Consider the following 21,138-nt stretch of genomic DNA (forward strand, 5'->3'; position numbering starts at 1 on the left):
TAAAGTGACTCTGATTAATCCCAAATAAAGTTCAGCTGTTCTAGCTAGTTGGATTGTCCTGACATTTTCTTAGTTGCACCTCAGAGCAAAAGCTGTGGTCCGCAGAGAGCTTCCAAAGCATCAGAGGGATCTCATTGTTGAAAGATATCAGTCAGGAGAAGGAAACTGTGCCACAAGTGACAACAATCTCCCGTATTCATCATATGAATGGACTATGGGGTAGGGTGGCAAGACGGAAGCCTTTTCTTAAAGGAAAACAAAAACAAACATCAAGTCCCCCAAAAGCATGTGGGAAAATGCGTTATGGTCTGATGAAACCTTGAACTTTTTGGCTATAATTCCAAAAGGTATGTTTGGTGCAAAAACAACACTGCACAACACCCAAAGAACACCATACCCACATTGAGCATGGTGGTGGCAGCATCATGCATTGGGGCTGTTTTTCTTCAGCTGGAACCAGGGCCTTAGTCAGGTGGTGGGAATTATTAACAGTTCCAAATATCAGGCAATTTTGGCACAAAAACTTCAGGCGTCCATTAGAAAGCTGAAGATGAATAAATGTGGAAAAGTTTCTGACATGATTTATCTTTGTCTCATCGTTTTACATCACAAGAACCTGGCATTTTAACAGGAGTGTGTAGACTTTTTTTATCCACTGTACATTTCACCTGTCAGTGGTCATTATGTTATAGCTGATCAGTGTATATATTAACATTACTTTATCTTGGAGGAAGCAACACATTGTATTAACACCACTTTTAAAATAAATGGTTGTAGGCAGCATTGTCCACCAAATTCATGGTATACATTTTGTAATAAGGGAATATGTGACGGGTATGTTCAGACAATTTTGATTTTGATTGTTTTGATTCAAGTGACCAGATTAGGGTTGGCTCCGTTTGTAGTCATTTCATTAGTTAGCATGTTTCAACTGTGTTAGACAGCTAATACTGAAAATCTGCTGGCAAAGTATTAGAATTAGAAAAGCAGTGACAGCAACAACCTCAGTTCTTGATGTATTCACCTTCAGATATCCAGAATTAATAAATGCCTAAAATGCCTAACATTGTGGGAAGTCTCCACTATGATTATCAATACCTAACCTAAGTTGGTGTGTGTTTTATTATTAAATTGTCCTTGCCCACCATAGCATAAATTGTGTGTCTTTTAGCGAACATTACCTTTTTGCAAATATACCTGACACCTTTCCGAACTAATTTGTTCATCCTCATTTGTTATTGGTTCGTCAGTGACTTCTTTGTTAATTCACCTTTGTTTGAGAGATGATATTTTGGTAAAAATAATACTCCACTAGTCTCAAAAGTGTCTCTGTTTGCTAGAAAAATGTCAATACCGGCAGCCATACATTTTGCTAGTCACCATAACATGAAGAATCAATCAACATTGATGAACTGAGGGGAAGAATCAAAGACCGCAAAAGGGAAGATAATTATAAATGTTCTTCTACCTGCCCCCCTTATTTTCTTGTGTCCATTAAAGCCATTCCTCTTTGGACTGCCTGGGCGTCTGTGGCATCAAATTGTCTGTAACTATCAGCCAACCTCACACTTCAGAGCTCTAATCCTCATGCCTTTGTCAATATCGACATAGTAGCCCAGGATGGGGCTGTCCGGGAGTGTGGCAGCTAATTGCCCATAATGTTCTTTTTTCCATGTCTAAATTGATTAGCTGGGTACGTGCCAGGGTACTTCAATGTTACCATTTCACTTCTCAGTATTTAACTGCAGAAATCACCTTTTTCTCAGACTCAGATGAGGAGTATCAATTTTCTACTCGACTCTATTCTCTGGCAGGCACTGCTGTTTTAAATCAGGAAATGTGTTCTCTCTCTCTCTCTCTCTCTCTCTCTCTGTATTTCTCTCATCTGCCTATTCATGCACACCTGGAATGTTGTTTAATAGCTGTAAAATCTGAAGTGGAACATTTCGGTTGTTTTCATCAGATAAATAATGATCAGTGGTGATTACTGGTAGTCATTTAAAGGATATATTTTTATCTGCTCTTGAATGCTGAAATATTAAAAGGAATTCAAGTCCAAAAATAAAAGATGAAACATACATCTCAATCGTCTACCCCCTTCCTCAATCTAGACCCTTGCCAACAGAGAAATGGGAATCCCAGTAGGTCCTGTCACAGATCAATGCTACCACAAAGGAGCTGAAAAGAGGAAAGTCATTTTGTGTACAATGTTGTGGTTTTACATTTCTTCAATCTATGTTACATAAAAAAAATTTAATAAAAACTTTTTTCAAGAGGCTGTTTTACAGGGGGATTTACATTTCCCTTTCTGCCAGTCTGTTGTGCTAGGATTACCCCCTCCATCTTCTGGGACATTAATAAGCAGTCGGAACGCTTCAGAAAGCACTGTCTCAGCACTTTCTGCTCTTGGAATAACATGATACTACATTTCTTTCAGATTTTGCAACAGCTCAAGACGTTGCACCAGAGGTTTATACCACAGTTACTGTGTACAAAAACAAATGGCTTGGTTGTCTTTTAGTCATACAATTGTAGAATGCCAGCTGTGTCTATTCCACTAGGGTAGACACTTGGTGCTGGGTCAATAAAATACCCTGTGAACTAAAAGAAATGTCCATAAACATTGCCATAAAATATCTATGTATAGAAAAATATATATATATATTTTTTTTAAGTGCATAGGAAACTAAATATGTGGTAGAATTGTTGAATTGGCAGATGGGGGACAGATCAGATTATCAGAGTTTTACTGAAAATGTATACAAAAATATAAGTAATATGATTTTAGTGGTCTCACTTGAGCTCTGAAAACTGCATTAAATGTTTTGTGGTCCCTGCAATAAGTCAACAGCACACAGTGTTCTGTAGATAGATGGATTGAAACCAAAGGGAGGTAATGAAAGTGAGCGTCGATGAGCCAGAGGTAACAATAAGATGAGGTATGTGACCTGGGTGGTAAGAAGAGAATGTCATCCACCATATGGGCTGAACCACTGAAGAAAACCATAGATTAAAAGCTGGTATATCTATTCTGTTGGACAAGGTACTATACTGTAACAGGCCAACATCACTGGATACTTGCTATTTAACAATTTGAGAAGTCAGAATGCAAATTCCATTCCATTTAGTGTATTGGGGGGGGGGGGGGGGGGGGGGGGGGGTCACACTTCCAAAATTTCAATATAGAAAATATCAAATTCATGATAATCCATCAATATTATACAATAAAGGGTGCAGAATTATCCAAAACAATATTGAAGGCTGATGTTGGTTGTTATTCTTCTTTCTAGGTACTTCAGTATATCAAGTTACTGCAACAGATGCTGATGACCCCACATATGGAAATAGTGCCAGAGTTGTATACAGTATTCTTCAAGGACAGCCATATTTCTCTGTTGATCCCAAAACTGGTAAGACACATTCATGTACTTATAGCTTTCCAATGGTTGATGGGACAATGTGCGTGTCCTCGGGGTGTTGGTTTTATACTTACCTCTGGAGTTTACATCTATTGTTGTTATGGCTGTCTACATACCCCTGGATGATAATGCTAAGCTAGCAATGAAGGAACTGCAAGCTGCCATTAGCAAAGAGCAGACGGTGGTGTTTTTGCGATTGCACAGCACTTCAATCATTCAAATCTGAAAACAGTTTTTCCCAAATTCCACCAAAATGTCTCCTGCCCCACCAGAGGAGAGAATACACTGGACCATGTGTACACGAACATTCCAAAGGCTTACAAAGACATTCCCCTCCCCCACCATGGTCATAAAATGTGTGAAACCGTCAGTGGGGACAGTCAAAGTATGGCCAGAAGGGCTTCTACAGCATCAGTTTCAACATACAGACTGGAGGCTGTTTGCCACTCAAGCTACCCTTGACTCCCATACGGACATTGAAACTTATGCTTCCTCTGTTTTGGATTACATCATCTTCTGCACCAACAATGTCAATGTCATGGATGAACTGAGAGGTCCGACAACTGCTGAAGGCATACAACACTGCTTTTAGATCCGGGGATTGAGGAGGCCTCCAGCTCATGTAGGGCCAACCTGAAAAGGGACATCAAGATGGCTGCAAACTGCAGCACTTGTACAACAACTCCGAACCCCTGTGGCAAGGCATTCAAGCCATCACTGACTACCGGCCAAAGAACCCTACCCCCACAGCCAGCGACGTCTCCTTCACAAACGAGTTAATCTTGTTCTATGCCCACTTCGACAGGGACAACAAAGAGACAGCCATTAAAGCTGAGCTCCCCCCAGATGAACCCTCCCAGACTATCCACCACAGATGTGTTGTCTGCACTGAGCAGGGTGAGCACGCAAGGCTGCTGGTCCTGATGGCGTCTCCGGGCGTGTGCTCTGAGAATGTGCTGGGCAGCTGTGTGAGGTCTTTACCGACATCTTCAACCTGTCACTGGACCAGGCGGTTATCCCAATGTGCTTCAAGATCACAACCATTGTGCCAGTGCTGAAGCAGTCTACCTTGTATAGCCTGAATGACTCTCTCTGCAACTGGACTCTGGCCTTCCTAACGAACAGCCCCGTCTGTCAGGTTAGACAACTTCTACTCCATCCTGATTCTGAATATTGGTGTATCACAAGGCTGTGTGCTGAGCCCCCTCCTGTACTCCCTCTTCACCCAAGACTGCGTTCCTGTACACTGTTCCAACTCCATCACCAAGTTTGCAGATGACACCACAGTGGTAAGCCTGATTAGTGACAACGACAAGTCAACATCCTGGCCCTCAACGCTAAGAAAACCAAGGAACTCATTGTGGATTACAGGACGTCTAAATGCTGCAGCCATACCACCGTTCCTCATCAAGGGTACTGAAGGGGAGCGTGTGTCCAGCTTAAAAATTCTGAGTGTCCACATCTCCGAGGACCTCTCCAGGACCCTCAACACCTCAACTCTGGTCAAAAAGGTGCAGCAGCGCCTGTACTTTTTAGGAGACTGAAGAAAGCCCACCTATCATCTAAGATTCTTGTGAATTTTTTCCGCTGGACAATCAAGAGCATTCTGACAAACTGCACCACAGTGTGATTTAGCAGCTGCTCCATAGCTGACCGAAAGACCCTGCTATGGGTGGTGAAAACCACCCAGCACATCACTGGTGCCTAGCTTCTTGCCATCGCAGACCTCCAACGCAAACAGTCTCTGCACAGGGTGTGCGGGATCACCAGGGTCTAGGGGTGGGACGATATGAGAATTTCATGCTACGATTATCCTGGCCAAAAATATCCCGATTTACGATTTTATCCCGATATATAACAATCCCAATAACAACTCTGGTTTCTAGCTCAAAATGGCTGACCGGATATTCTTCCATTATATAAATATTGTTCTGGTGCATTTAAAAAGCCATTACAATAAAATAATATCAAATGTTTTTAATAATTAACTAATACTATAATAACATGTCAATCTCTAAATGTATATGGTTGCCAGCTTCATTGACAATACATAACTTTATAATTCATTATAACAGCTCCCAGTTATGTGGTGCGCATCATGTGTTGTGCAGATCATGCAAATTTACAATGTTATTTTGGCCTGCGAAAATTATATTCTATTTGTCTTCTCTTGTCATTTTCAGTAGGAAAGCAATAACATTATTAGCCACATTATAAACACTATTATATTAAGAAAGAGATATACAGTATCTCACAAAAGTGAGTACACCCCTCACAGTTTTGCAAATATTTGATTGTATATTTTGACCACACTGAAGAAATGACACTTTGGTACAATGTGAAGTAGTGAGTGTACAGCTTGTATAACAGTGTAAATGTACTGTCCCCTCAAAATAACTCAACACACAGCCGTTAATGTCTAAACCGCTGGCAACAAAAGTGAGTATACCCCTAAGCTAAAATGTCCAAATTGGGCCCAATTAGCCATTTTCCCTCCCTGGTGTCATGTGACTTGTTAGTGTTACAACATCTCAGGTGTGAATGGGGAGCAGGTGTGTTAAATTTGGTGTTTCAAGTCACTCCTCTGCCAATCAGAGGTGAAAATAGATTTCATTTCTTAACGGTATTGAACTTGTGGCTGCATGAACTGCCTTGCATATGTTATGTGCCTTATTAGCTAATGATAGGCCTATTTGATGTGTCGATTCTTCATAATAACTTTATAATTCATTATATCATGTATGTTATTTTGTCCCGCTCAAATTATATTCTATTTGTCTTCTCCTGTCACTTTATGTAGGAAAGCGTTAACAATTAGCCTACAATATAAACAAAACTATAATTACAAAATTCATATTTCCTACAATTTGCAGTTTAACAAGTTTATTCTGCATGCTAGAACTTTTGTAAAGGAATTTGAAAACTTTTTTATTCTTTATATCAGTACAATACAATCCCAACTCATTTTAGAATTAAATTTTTATTTTTATTGTAATTGACAATATTCTTCTATTTAAGCTAGCAGAACCATTTTGCTTCATTGACCATACATTGCAGAGGATGTTTAGTGGCGGAGTACAACGTGAGATGAGATGTGCGTTCCACTAGTCAAACAAAACAAGCAGTCAGGGAAACTTCAGCGACTGGCACAACTTTTTCAAGACACCTGTGAGGATTATCCCGATTTACGATTATCCCGATTATGGAATTTCTCCAAAATTTCATAATCGTGAGTATTTTCCATGGTGATTAGTACTAAAATTGTCTATCGTCCCATCCCTACCAGGGACCATTCACACCCAAGCCGCAAACTGTTTGCCCTCCTACCATGATGCAGATGTTGCAGGTTTCTTCGGTCCCGCACCAGCATGCTCAGGAACAGTTTCTTTCCATCCACTGTAACCCTGCTGAACTCTGTGTGTCCCAGAGAACTCTGGGAACTCTGTGACCCATCACTTACCATACACAACCCACCTCTCAGGTCCTTGTTACACTACTCCCTTGTACAACTCTGACACTGTCTTGCAAAGCCTGATAATAGAAGTTTTCAGTGGTTACAGGTACAACAACTTTTTCAGTGGTTTTTCAGTGGTTACAGGAACCACTACGCTGCTATCCCTGCATTTCAGTTGCACATGCACCTTGTACTTTCAATTTGCCTCTTTGCATATTTAGTACTATCATTGTACTTGCCTTTTTACAGTTGTTACACACACATGGTTACCTTGAGGACCTTAGTGCTGTTATCTCTGCTTCATGGTTGTTCATGCTACCATACCACAGTACTCCTTCATTTGCCTCGTTTGCACATCTAGAATGCCATTGAGAAATTGCCAATTGTACCCGAACAACTCTTATCCCACTTGTCACATACACTATCCCAAATCTATACACCAATATCCGCCCTCCTTTTTTTGCCTTAATTGCACATTTAGTATTGCCATTTGTTGTGCATCTACACATAACACTAGTAATATACATATACTTAATACAGAAAAATACTTTTCTGCCCTCTATTTGCACTTCTGGTTAGATGCTTACTGCATTTCGTGTACTGTACTTGTACTGTTCAATGAAAATAAAGTTTAATCTTATATAATCTTAATACATTTTATGAAATGTAATCAAGCCACATTCATAGTACTGTTCTATCATTGGATATGAAGTGATTTCTTTTGTTAATCACACCTCATATCATTTGAAAATCGAAAGTTATCTTTGCAATGGCATCTTGGGCAAAAATGACATAAAGTAGCGGTAATGATTGTAGCTATCTCTGCGATCATAAAATAATAGAAGTAACCATACTAGAGCTATAAAACCTCTACATTTTTCAAGGTATGGTTCAGCTCCCTACTGGTTTTCTCCAGGCCATCACTAACAATCTCTGCTGAGGTCATAGAAGCCATTTGTGTCTTTGAGTTACTGTCCTCAGCCTTGAAAAGAGAAAAAGAAAATAGACATGAAAGTGGTTTAAAACTGTTTTGCTGCTTTAAAAAATGCATCTTTTGTTTTAGTCCTTACATGATACTATAAAATATTTACTGGGGATGGCAAAGAGCAAGTGTACACAATGATTTTGTGTCTGTGTGAAGTGCCAGTGATCCATCACATACATACACTATATGTTTGGTAACATGAACAATTCACATGGAAGACCTTAAGGATGATGTGCTGGAATTTCAACTTGCTTTGGTCCTTCTCAGACAAAAGTTTTGCATGTGCAATTCTATAATGTCAGTAGTAAAAATCACAATACTTGTTATAAGGTAAGAAATCATTTTTGAAGTAATTTATTTAATTTATCGGCACCCCGAATGGCGCAGTGTTCAACGCCAATTAGTTTTTTTACAAATCCGGGAATTTTGTAGAGGGTGGTGCACATGCTTGTGGTAGGTAAGCTCAATTGTGGTCAAGAGCGGGAGATTGCGCTCTCGTGCAAGCACTTAGCTTTCATCTGAAAGTTGTTCTTTGAGCAAGTGATTAGATAAGAAGCAGAAGCGCTTGACAGGATGTGCGTAGGAGAACATATGTCCTGATGACTCTCTCCATCCTGCCATGAGTTGCAGGGACAAGGAATGGCCATAATCACTAATTGTCCATTACAAACTTGGGAGAGAATAAAAAGGGATACATTTTCTCTTATACTTTGTGATTAAATCATGTATATGCTTCATTTCCATATGCATGTAATTTATACTGAGTATTTGCATACATTAATACATTAATATTAATGGGTGGGACAGGGAACCAACAAAAACTCTTGTCTAGCCTACCAACACTAGCCTGCGCTGTTTAGGCTGCCTCGTTAATAAATGTTGTCATGTTCTCCTGAATAATTCAACTAGTATATCAACCTATACGGAAAACACTGATATATCGTCACACTTGACTCTAGATTTAAACTATCTGTTCATACTTTACATTATTTATGAGGTAATACAATTATTATACATTACTATCATTCTAGAATTGCATGCAATTTGTAGACATATCAACTATTTAAAGCATTATCAGCATTCACCATTCTTTTCCTTCTAAAGCTGCAAATGTCACATAGGTACAGTACATTTTATTGATGCAAAATTAGATTTCATTGATCCCATTTCAGCTGTTCCAGAACGTTTGACAGGTTATTTCAAATGTCTCACCACTCACAGGAGTTAAATTAAAGCATTAAATCCAGCAAGATTGAGTGGATTTTGGAGACCTGTCCAAATGGTACGTTTTGTTTTGTTTGATCAGAAATACAGTGTAGACATTGTTAATGTTGTAAATGACTATTGTAGCTGGAAACCGATGATATCTATAAAACAATTAAACTTGACATTATTGTGTTTATTATGATAATTTGAAGGTAAAAACATATTGCAGTGGCAAATGCATGCTACGCTCTTGTTTTAGTATCCATCTTAACCGATACCTTTTGAACCTTTCCTACATAGCTAGCACATTACGTCATAAGGGCCATTGTGCAGAGGGAATGTAAATTGGCTTCCTGTATAGACTGCAATAGCAGAAGGAACATCATTAAGGTTGCTGGCCCACTGTCACAGACGAGCAGCACCCTGGATCATTTCAACACTTTGCATCTAATTGCTGCATTTTATTGCAAGACCACCTCCTAAATGTCTCTGAACTTTCATACTGCAGCCAACTCTTCACCTTAATGTCAATTAAACAGATCAAAATGCCAGTTGTTGTTCTTGTACTTTGTTTGCAAATGTGATACAGTAGCAACCTACGATATAACCCTGATATGATTACAGATAAGCCTATGGCATGTGACGCACAGTACGCCAGATACTGTACACCAGAGGGTGTTAGGCCCTGGGAGCTTAAATAGAAAGCTCTTAGAGGAATCCCTTCAGGGCTGTCTTACATCTGACCCAAATCCTCCAGCCGGATATACTGAGAAAAAGTCCAGCAAAGTGTTGCAGCAGCACAGAGAGACAGACCGTGAGAGAAGAAGAGATAAGGAAACAAAGAGAGAAACAGAGAAGAGAACAACTGAATCTGACACTGCTCTTCCCTCTGAAATTCATACAGTGGTTTCTATTGACTTTTCAGTCAGCAACAGCCAGGGCTTTTGGCATCTTGAATGCACTGTATAGTTAATTTATCTTACCTTTCAAAATATTGTTGTTGAAAGGTTTGTCCAAGTTTTTCCTGAGACATAAAACATATTAACAAAACATTAAGCAAACACCCTGAGAAAAATAGAAAAAATAGCACCCTTTATAAATAACATATTTTATTCCCTGACAAATGTATTCTAAATACATTTATACTTGTAATGTACAGTATGTTACTCATATATAACCTCAGCACCTCCTTATAAATGAAATTTTTAGTTTGTATGTGTAAAATAATATTTTACACATACAAACACACACTGCACTGATGTTTTTATAATAAATTAATTCCAGGACAAAAACAGTATTTTGACCTACAGTACCAGTCAAAAAATGTGAACACACTTCACCATTTATGTGGATGTTTGTTGAGGTTTGCCATTTTATTGTTCAACTGGTTGCCCTTTTCTCATGGCAATGGGCCACTTTTAAAAAACATTAGCTCATTTTGATTTTAAATTATTTGTGGTTTTGTATTTTCTTAAAAAAAATGTGGGTCTGTTCTCTCTGTAGTAATACGTTTTGCCCTAGAAAACATTCAATAGGTTTTGACAACTCAACAAGTTCAGTTGTGCCAGACTAGCCCCTGCCTGAAGTTGTGGGTTCTAGGCTTGTATTATTTATTAACCAGACATTGCTTCAACATCTTACAGAACAGGTACAAATCTCTTGAAATTACATGAAGAGTGATTACAAGGATGTCAAACAGAAAAAAACATGCTGTAAAAAAGAAATGGTAAAGTAGACTGATAGATGTATTTTAATGATGGGCATTCAGATGGGCTGTTTGCAAAGATGTAGAAGTTCTTTACTTTAAGTTGTTGGTAGTAAATAAGTACAGCCAAAAATAGAGTGATAGGCTATACGTTGTTGTATGGTAGTAAACACTGAGACTATTATAACTCAGGGACCATGTTGTTCGCTAGCTAATAGTTTTGCTCGTAATTGAGTCAAAGCAAGATTGAGCAAAGTTGACTTTCCCATGACATTAGTCACATTAGCCAATGCTGTAGTTTAGCTAGTAAGCTAGTTGCAGTCAGGTAGTATTCCAGTAGGATGTGTGTCCTAAAGTTAGCTTGCAAAGTTACAAATCATGTTGCCAATGCCAGATTTCAAATCGCATTCTACCGGACACCCCTCAGTGAAATACTTCATATAATGTGGCTACACACTTGAAAAATACAACTATTATAGTGTTAAATCTGCCCTGTTGTCCATGTCCACTTGTGCAGTTAATGCACGCTACAATATCCACCCTAATATCAACCAAAATATTCAAGCAATATATATATATTCTTAACATAACCTAGAACTATTAACATGTTATTTTAAAAGAAATATGAAATCACCCATCAGCTTTATAATTGATCACAGTCAATATTATTGTTGTCTGTTTTTGTTATGCTTGTTAATATAGACTTGCATAAAAAATGAAACAGAGCTGTATTTATTACAGCTTTGTCAAGGAATTTTTCTCCAATCTTTGCCTTGACGCCACATCGTTAATCTCCCTCGACTTCCATCAGCTGTACTGGGCTCCAGAGGCGTCGCTAGGATCACAATACATTCGGGGCTTAGCCCCCCCACCCTTTAAGTTTATATATTTATATTGTTAGTAACTTAAATAAGTTAATTATGTTTTTTTACTCTATATATTGCATATATAGCCTAATGTTTTTGGTGATAGTACATACCCTATTCTGATGGTCCTTTCACCTGTCATCTTCGTTTGTCTCACGATCTCTCTTTAAAAACATATCTGTAATTTTAATTGTTATTAAGTTATAATGGAATATTTTGACATGCTTGGGTGTGAAAGAAAACTAAGATCCACTTGTTTTTCTGACATTACTCATCTCTGCGAAGTCTGGACCTGTGTGGTCCTGTATGCAAGGTTGCCAGATTTCATTGACCGTAAACTGTATTCTGCCGCTGTCTCCAGAAATAAAATCGACTTGCCCAAACCCAGTAAAAAAAAAAGGCTGTTGCCTATGAACTTTGAATGCAGGAAAAACACTCTGTATAGTTATATAGAATGCCACCCGCCAAAGTGACTTGTGAGTGTGACTGCGTAACACGCCACAGCCACATTCTTCCAGCATTTGGCGGGTGGGCGGGTGCCAATGTCAAGCCCTGGATGGGAGCCTCTGGGAACTACCATTGTCAGGTCTCACCACATATGTTCAAGTCTGGGCTTTGGCTGGGCCACTCAAGGACATTCACAGACCCAGAGCAACTACTGCATATAGGATTGGGAAGGGTTTTGGTGGTTCCGAACATTTTTACAATGTTGTAGCCCACTGAGCTTCTAATGTAACAGTTGTAATATAAAGTGTCCTTCCCTTGACCTGTGCATCGACACAATTATATTGTGTCAATGCACAGGTCAAGGTGAGATTTCTTTGGAATGTAATGGCAAAATGTTTGGTCTTACATGCATTGTTAAGTGTGGGACCTTATATGTGCAAATATATTTACAAAATTATACGTTAAGTCCTACAAAAGTGAAGTGGTCTGAATATTTTACGCAGACAATGTGTACCTATATTAGTGTGTACCTATATTAATATTATATGAATATATATACAGCAACAGTGCAAGCATTTTCCAAGTATTGGGCATGACCAGTTTGATTAGGGAGCTGCAGTAGCAGCAGATTTTGCCAATTGACCCCCAGCCTTTGGAGGAATGGACACAGATGTTGTAGAACCTAGAACCTAGTTTGCCCATGAACTGTGACCAATGACACTTCTCTGTTTATATTTTCCCTATGAAGAAGCATTCCCACAAACCATTGATGGTTAGATGGTATGGGGTTGTGTGGCTCTTGGCTATCCCATAAAGCTTACAATGTTTCAGCTGTGATCTAGTTGGAGTCATTTCTTTCTGTTAGGGCTAAGCCCCTACTGACATTAGCTATTACCCTTTCTTCCCCTTTTTTTCTAGGCCAATACAGCTCCTAGGCATAAGGTACTGGCATCTATGTCTAGGATGAACGAGAGTCTTAAGTCAGCTAAATCTAACACCAAGGCCAGAGTCAGTACCTGTTGGAGGTGTTCAAAGACTTGATCATACTCTAGGCTCCATCTGAATGTGTGTCTCCTTCTGGCCTTCTTGTATTAAAGTGCATTCAGGTGCTGCAGTAATGCACCAATAGTATCACAGAAACATAAAGATAGACCCCAGAGAATGTATTGCTTATTACTCTTCTCCACTGCATGCACCTTCTCTTGGTCAGTTGCAAAGTTTTGGAATACAGAGACAATGAAAAATGTGTTAGTGTCCAAACAATTTCGCTATACAGACATTCGACAACACTAACATGTATAACAAGAATCAAGTTATTTACTGTAAATATTTTCCTGATGTAGCAAATTCATGTTTCCATGCAACTATTGTGTAGTTTTCACAGTTGTTTTGTAATGGACAGAAAGGTAGGGACAGAGTTTTTGCTGAAAGCGAAGGAACAGTTCAAGCCCAAGCAGACTTTCAACTGGATGTACAAGATGTTGTACAGATTTTCATAGTGAGAACTGGGAAATACTTGATAGTGTTGCAATGGTAGCTTTATTTGTGTCCATCCTATATGTTTTTCTCATAGGGAAACCAAATACCTGAGACCGTTAAACCTCAGCTGTACCATGGTGCTAACTCTGTGCAATGCTTGGCCTGCTGCTGACCTTCATTGCAAACTAGTCTGTTTAAATCAGGTGTTTGATGACAACAACGTGTATATTTAGTATTATTTTACTTTTGTAAATGTCACTTGGCTGGATGGTCCTCTGCTGTGAAATCTGCTAATGGACAGTTTACACACAGTAGAGCGAAAACGGCTGACATGTACAAAAGTAGGTCAATCATTACTATGTTCATCACCGGCATGTCATAAAAAGTTAAACGGATTGACTTGATAAGCACAGTGAGTGAGTTTCCAACTGCTCGAATTGCAAGCTGGCAGTTTTTTTAGCTTTCCGTTTTTTCACAGCAGAGGAAAATTACATAATGTATCTTTTTTAATAGCTGGGTCATGTCTCCCATCTTTTCCCACCACAAGTGAGTATCTATCAATTTACTCTGGGAGCTAACCAAGACATGTTGCCTGCCCACTCCCTGAGTCGCAAATGCCACACCATGCCCCTATACCCCCCTCGTTTGATCACAGCCTTAGTGATAAACAGGCAATATAGTGACATTTAGGACACAGTATGAGTTTCTAAGTTTGATGCTGATCGTCCCACCTGGCCTCCTCTCCATTCTGCATCTGAACTAGGCTAATTTCTAGGCTGATCTGGGACTTTTTTTTTACTAAATTAAAGGAACTGACACAAAATTGGTTGGTAGTTTCAGACCATGGAATAGATGATACGTTCTTGTTAGTTAAAATCAAGCATTCTTAGTCAATAAGAGTCTTATACTCATTTTTTGTGAGTAAATTGAAGGAACTGACAAAGATTGTTGGTAGTTTCAGAGCATGGATTATATAATCTGTTCTTGTTGGATCAAATTAAATGCTGACACTGACTTAAGTCAGTCAAAAACAATCATCTATTTTTTGTTTCTTCACTTTATCGAACTACAGTAATCTTTATTCAGTTTAGTTAAATTCTTTGTTTACTGTAGTACAAGTTCGCAGGCATGTGAGTATTTTTTAAAACAACTAATATGGCAAATTTGAAATCTTATCACACCGATGAACGGGTGGGGACCCAAATGCGGACACAGAGGCAGAGGAGGGCGGTCCAAAGTATTTATTGAACAACCAGGCAGTGGGCAGGCTCGTAGTGGTGAACAGGCAGGGTTCGTTATCGGGCGTTCAGATGGTCGAAGGTACAGGAGTGGGCAGGCAGGCTCGTGGTAGGGGACAGGCAGGGTTTGTTGTCGGGCGGTCAGATGGTCGAAGGTACAGGATAGGGCAGGCAGGCTCGTGGTGGGGGACAGGCAGTGTTCGTTCTCGGGCGTTCGGATGGTCGAAGGTACAGGAGTGGGCAGGCAGGCTCGTAATCCGGAAAACAGGCAAGGGTCGTAACCGGGGAATAGAAGGACGGGTAGACTGGCTGATGAACACATAGAACGCTGGAAACGACTGTACAGGACAAGACGATCTGGCAACTGCCAAACAGAGAACAGGGTTTAAATACACGGGGCTAATAGGGAACCGGGAACACCTGGTGAGGGGCGGGGACAAAACAACAGGTGAAACACATCAGGGTGTGACAAATCTATTCAAACCATGAAGAATTGACAAGAATGTTATTAGTCTCATATAGCTTATGGAGTAGAGCTTTATTTAAAAAAAGAGAATAATGAAGTGGTATATGTGTCTTTAAAGAGGTTTAGACAACTATTTGGTAAAGCATGCAGTTTTACAAAATAATAATAGCACCTGATCTAAAAAATGTATTGTGTCATTCGCATCAGATGTATATCACTATTTTTACAGATTGAACAATAGCTTTTATGTAATAATAAGTTCTAATAAAACATACACAATATAGATCCCTTTGAAGAGTGTTTATGTGTTTGTGTGTATTCTGCTGCAGTCGATGTGCTCTACTTGATTATTGAAAGGTGTTTGTTTTAATTAAAATGCACATACAATCCTCTTCATCCCTTACATAACCAGACCAATCGCTTCAATGTGCATTCACATCTGTGGCAGGACAGTGTAGGGAGCTCTAGTAATAGCAGCTCTGGTAGTGTAGGAATCAGGCACAGAATTGTCTATCTGAAGTCAAGTGGTAAAACTTAACAGACAGAGGAAGAGTACATCCCACAAAGAGTACCTACATAATAACTAAAATGGCAACCCATTAATTACTCCAAATATATATGTTAGTAAATGTAACTACTGTATTTACTTGTAGCACTATATTTCCTAACTCTGGTCCCAAGGATAGAATCATAATACATAGAAAATTGACATAAGTTACATAGTTTGTTTCTATTTGATCATACTGATGTCATTAAGGGAAATGTACTGTAATATCCAGTAAAAAATGTTTTTGAAGTTAATACTTTTTTAACTCCTATACTGCATAATGTTTTTGGCATTCCATGCAGTATATATGGTTAAAGTATGATTTGGAGACAAACAGGTTAGACTTTTTTTTCAGCATGAATTCTGCAAGACATTTAGCCTTTCTGTGGCAGTCTCTACATAGTATACATCTACATCTTTCAGGTTTAGTTTGATTTACCTACTTTTACATACTATTTATTTTTTTATTTTTTTTACATTATGGGAGAAGCAAAAGGCCACACATTTTTTTTTTATTTAACCACAAATCTGTTGCCAACATCCCCAGATTTTCCTGAAATAGAGAATGAAATTGCATGTTTAAAGTACTGTAGTTCAAACAAAGGTCGATATTTCATCCATGCAAGCAGTCCTCAGCAAGAAGGCCATGCTTTGCAAATGCCTATCACAAAACAATTAGAGAAATTTGGATACATCTTATCTGCACACTGTATTTCGAAGACTAGAATTGTGATTTGCCACTGTTTAAATGGCTTAGGTAATTTCCTCACAATGTTCCTGTTCCGCATTCAGAAAGCAAGTTGCTGGTTGCAAATACAAATACAAATTCCAAATGTTGGATTTGATGGATTCCCATAAGACTTTCACATCACAATGCAAACCAGCATAATGTAATTCGCAGATCGATTAGCAAAATGCTGATTACTTTGCAGTAATTGCCAGGATTTCATAAACATTTAAATTAGTGCAAATGTAATAAGCAGGAAAATGCATTAATCTACAAGGATATCTGTGCTTTTTGCAACACCATAAAATTATTTTGTTTACAGCACATGAATATCTGATACCATCACACCCTGCCAATCATTGAATGGTATTTGCAGTGGATGTCGGAGGTTAACGGAAGTTAACACTAACCAAATACCTTTAAACTCAGTTCTTCACAATTGCTGACATTTAATCCTAGTAAAAATTCCCTGTCTTAGGTCAGTTAGGATCATAATTTTATTTTCAGAATGTGAAATGTCAATATAATAGTAGAGAGATTGATTTATTTCAGCTTTTATTTCTTTCACATTCCCAGGGTTAGAAGTTTACATACACTCAATTAGTATTTGGTAGCGTTGCTTCCCACAATAAGGTGGGTGAATTTTGGCCCATTCCTCCTGACATGGGCTATTCCTCCTGACATGAGTCAGGTTTGTAAGGCCTCCTTGCTCGCACACGCTGTTTCAGTTCTGGCCACACATTTTCTATAGGATTGAGGTCAGGGCTTTGAGATGGCCACTCCAAAATCTTGACTTTGTTTTCCTTATGCCATTTTGCAACAATTTTGGTAGTATGCTTGGGGTCATTGTCCATTTGGAAGACCCATTTGCGACCAAGCTTTCATTTCCTGACTGATGTCTTGACATGTTGCTTAAATATATCCACATAATTTTCCTTCCTCATGATCTATTTTGTGAAGTGCACCAGTCCCTCCTGCAGCAAAGCTCCCCCATCACATGATGCTGCCAAGCCCTTGCTTCACGGTTGGGATGGTGTTCTTCGGATTGCAAGCCTCCCCCTTTTTCATTCAAACATAACAATGTTTCCTCCAGCATCTTCACAAAGTCCTTTGTTGTTGTTCAGGGATTGATTTGCATGTTTTGCACAAAAGTACGTTCATCTCTAGGAGACAGAATGCATCTCGTTCCTGAGCGATGTAATGGCTGCGTGGTCCAAAGCTTTTTATACTTGCATGCTATTGTTTGTAAAGATGAACGTGGTACCTTCACGCATTTGAAAATTGCTCCCAAGGATGAACCAGACTTGTGGAGGTCTACAGTTTTTTGTCATGGCTGATTTATTTAGATTTTCCCATGATGTCAAACAAACAGGCACTGGGTCTGAAGATAGGCCTACACCTCCAGTTCAAATTATTTAAATTAGCCTTTCAGAAGCTTCTAAAAGCATCATGTTTTGGTATTTGCCAAGCTGTTTAACGCCACAGTCAACTTAGTTTATGTAAACTTCTGACCCACTGGAATTGTGATATAGTGAATTATAAGTGAAACACTCTGTCTTTACACATTTGTTGGGGAAAGAAATACTTGTGTCATGCACAAAGTAGGTGTCCTAATTGACATGCCAAAACTGTAGTTTGTTTTATCATTAAATCTGTGTAGTAGTTGAAAAATGAGTATTAATGACCTCAACCTAAGTGTAGGGAAACTTCTGACTTCAACTGTATGTAATTCTGTCCCAGTTTGAAATGTTGTAATCTCTTTCTGTTACCAATGAACTGTTTTCCTGATAGTGTTCAGAAGGAAAACCCATAAAAAGGATGGAATAAACAAGAACCAACTCTCACGTGAGCTGGTTGCTATTCAAGTTATGGACAAAGAGCATATATACATATGCAGCATTTGTCCAGAAAGCAGGGATTTGCAGATCCAGCCCTAACTTGAAATGCACTTATCATCTTGGATAAAAGACTAAGGGCGGGTTTTACAGACACAGATTAAGCCTACGCCAAGACAAAAAAGTCAAGCTCAATGGAGATCTCTATTTAGCTTGATTTTTCAGTCCAGGACAAGGCTTGATCTTGTTCTGTGAAAATGGCCCTAAGGGTTTTTATCCATCAAACCTTTCAGAGGAGGGATCGTCTCTCTACCATACATTAACCAAAATACATGACTAATGGAAAGTGCTGTTAGGAATAAACAATATTATCTTCATGTTTTTTTGTTCTCTGGTGGCACTTTAATGATGTGACCTTTCATGTAAATGGATGTATGAATCCGTGGAAATTTGGATCTGTGCAGGCTGAGGTATACGCAAGGTTATCAACCTTGATTTGTTTGCCTGTTTGACAGCCCCCACTTTCGGATGTCATACAGCCTTGTGAACCCACTCTACGAGTGTTAGCTCATTAACTCTAAATTGATGGTGTACCCTGGTTTGGTCTGTGGATTTGTGAATGATAGTATCTGAATATACAGGAACATTTGTATAAGTAGGTTGAATGGCATTGTCTCAAGCTATTGTTTCTGTGCTTGGTTGTGGTGAGAATTACATTCTCTTTCTCTTATCGCTCTCTCTCTGTATATCACATGAGTGTTTTAGCTAATTGGCCATGCTTATGCCAATCTCTCTGATTCAAGCTTAAAATGATAAATAATAAATGCTTTGTTCATGTCAAGTACTATCTTGTAATGTAATCCGTATATCCTTATGTAATGTTTTTATCAACAATGTTAAGTATATTTGAATTATGAGAGTTTTCTCTTACTGCTTGCCATGACTTGTTTGCTTGCTATAGTCCTTTCTCAATTGATAATAGATCAGGGGTTTTCAAATTCTGAGACAGCAGGCCTCCTTGACTGATGTGACTATTGTCTTATTCTGTCTTGCCATGACTCATGTTGTTTGCTTGATGTTTTCCTTTTTCTTCATAAATTACCACAAAATTGTTAAGGTACTCTCAGACTTACAAACTGACCAATAAAACAAAACACCCTGCATAAGCCAATGAAAAAAGTGGAGGGAGATTGTACAATAGGAGAACACAGTCCAAGACTGGCATAGTGACATTCACTCATCCAAACAGTTTTTTAAACATTGTGAGAGGCCCTGCCAGCTATTCATTGATAACCATTCTAGGCTACATTTATAACAATCATGGCCAGTGCTGTGTAAATAAATTAACCCACAATTTGCACCTGTCTGCCACCTAATGTAGGTCCCTAGTTTACAGCTATACTTAAAAACATGCTATATATTTTTTTCAGTCCTGCTAGTAAGCAAACTAGACAGCCACACTTTGTCTATCTGGCATTCAACAACTGTAAAGTAGCCTTACGTTACATAAAGCCAGTTTCAAATTCAGCCTTCCACAGTTGCTGGCTGTATCAAAACTTTGAAGAAATATCAGCGTCATGAAGAACATTTATCTATCATTGATATGATATGTATTGTTCATTATTGGAGAACAGCTCAATTCAAGCTTTACATTATTATTTAAACATTATACAAAATGTATGAATATGTTTTGCATAGTCTAATATGGCTTTCAATAAATTAAACATTTAAAAGAGAAATTACCAATTCATCTACAGCCCTGCCTCAACGCAACAGATCCCAAACGATTCCAAAGAATTAAAGATCACAGCAAGCTTTCCAAACAGGTATTTTATTTTTTAGCACAAAGCTCTTGTGGACGATATCAGTTAGCTTTGCAGGCACATGAGATGTCTGAGGCAGTCACTAGAACATGTTGAGATCCCCGCTGACGATACCTCCTGCTCCCTGGGCAACAATGGCCAATTTGTATCACCCATGTGGCTTCCCAGCCACTTGTCATCCAGTGGCACATTCAACCCTTGAAGCCAAACTGTGATGATCCGCTTGGTGCTGCGAAGAAGCATCTTAGACAGCTGCTGCCAAGTACATTTCTGTAGCAACACATTTCAGGTAAAAGGTTTTCTTACAAATATTTCTTAACATGAATCCTTACAATAATTGATTGTGAGATTCAGTGCAAAAAAATGTATCTAACAGAATTAAGTGTCAATGTACCAGCTGTAATTCAGTACTAAGAGAGAACTGGTCAGGGGTCTGAACATTTCTTCAAGACTCTACATTATTTAGTAATGAGGGAATGCTTTTGAAAGTTGAATAACAAGAAAACAATTCAATGAGTTATGAAAGTCAGGAAAAACGTCCTTGTGAATTAATAAGCACACTAAAGCACATCACAGATGGCACTGACATTCTGTAGTACAAGAAATATGGCATTTCTAATAACCTTTTTCACTGCACTGCGTGCAAAAAATAAAAAGAGACTTATGCATGCATGGATTGATGTATCAGAAATGGTTCCTAGTGTGAAACTAACTAAAGCTGGTTAGCTTTATTAAAAGCCACTAAAATATTTAAACTTGCTTCATTGTGTAGCACCTTTAGGTATGAGTTTCACACTCCTTTCAAAGACAACATTTGTATCTTAGCAGATTCGTTATAATACTACTGTACACAAGGGGTTAAAAGCTGCTAAAATGTAGCTTCCTTCATGGCATACTAACTTAAAGAATTAGTTTCAGGCGTGTTGGCATAATGGTTAAAT

At 38.7% G+C, this 21,138-nt stretch overlaps 1 protein-coding gene across 5 annotated transcripts in view; it reads left to right on the plus strand.

Annotated features, from left to right (window-relative positions):
• Positions 1-21,138, plus strand: part of LOC105019405 (cadherin-18) — a 266,296-nt gene that overhangs the window by 172,093 nt on the left and 73,065 nt on the right. For all 5 annotated transcript variants that reach the window (XM_020041619.2, XM_010885567.3, XM_010885566.3 and 2 more), the window contains one exon: positions 3,291-3,410. In XM_020041619.2, coding sequence (XP_019897178.1) covers positions 3,291-3,410 — 120 coding nt within the window. The remainder of the gene's footprint in view (positions 1-3,290; positions 3,411-21,138) is intronic.

Source organism: Esox lucius, chromosome 21 (assembly GCF_011004845.1).
Source record: "Esox lucius isolate fEsoLuc1 chromosome 21, fEsoLuc1.pri, whole genome shotgun sequence".
In the NCBI taxonomy this organism is placed as follows: domain Eukaryota; kingdom Metazoa; phylum Chordata; class Actinopteri; order Esociformes; family Esocidae; genus Esox; species Esox lucius.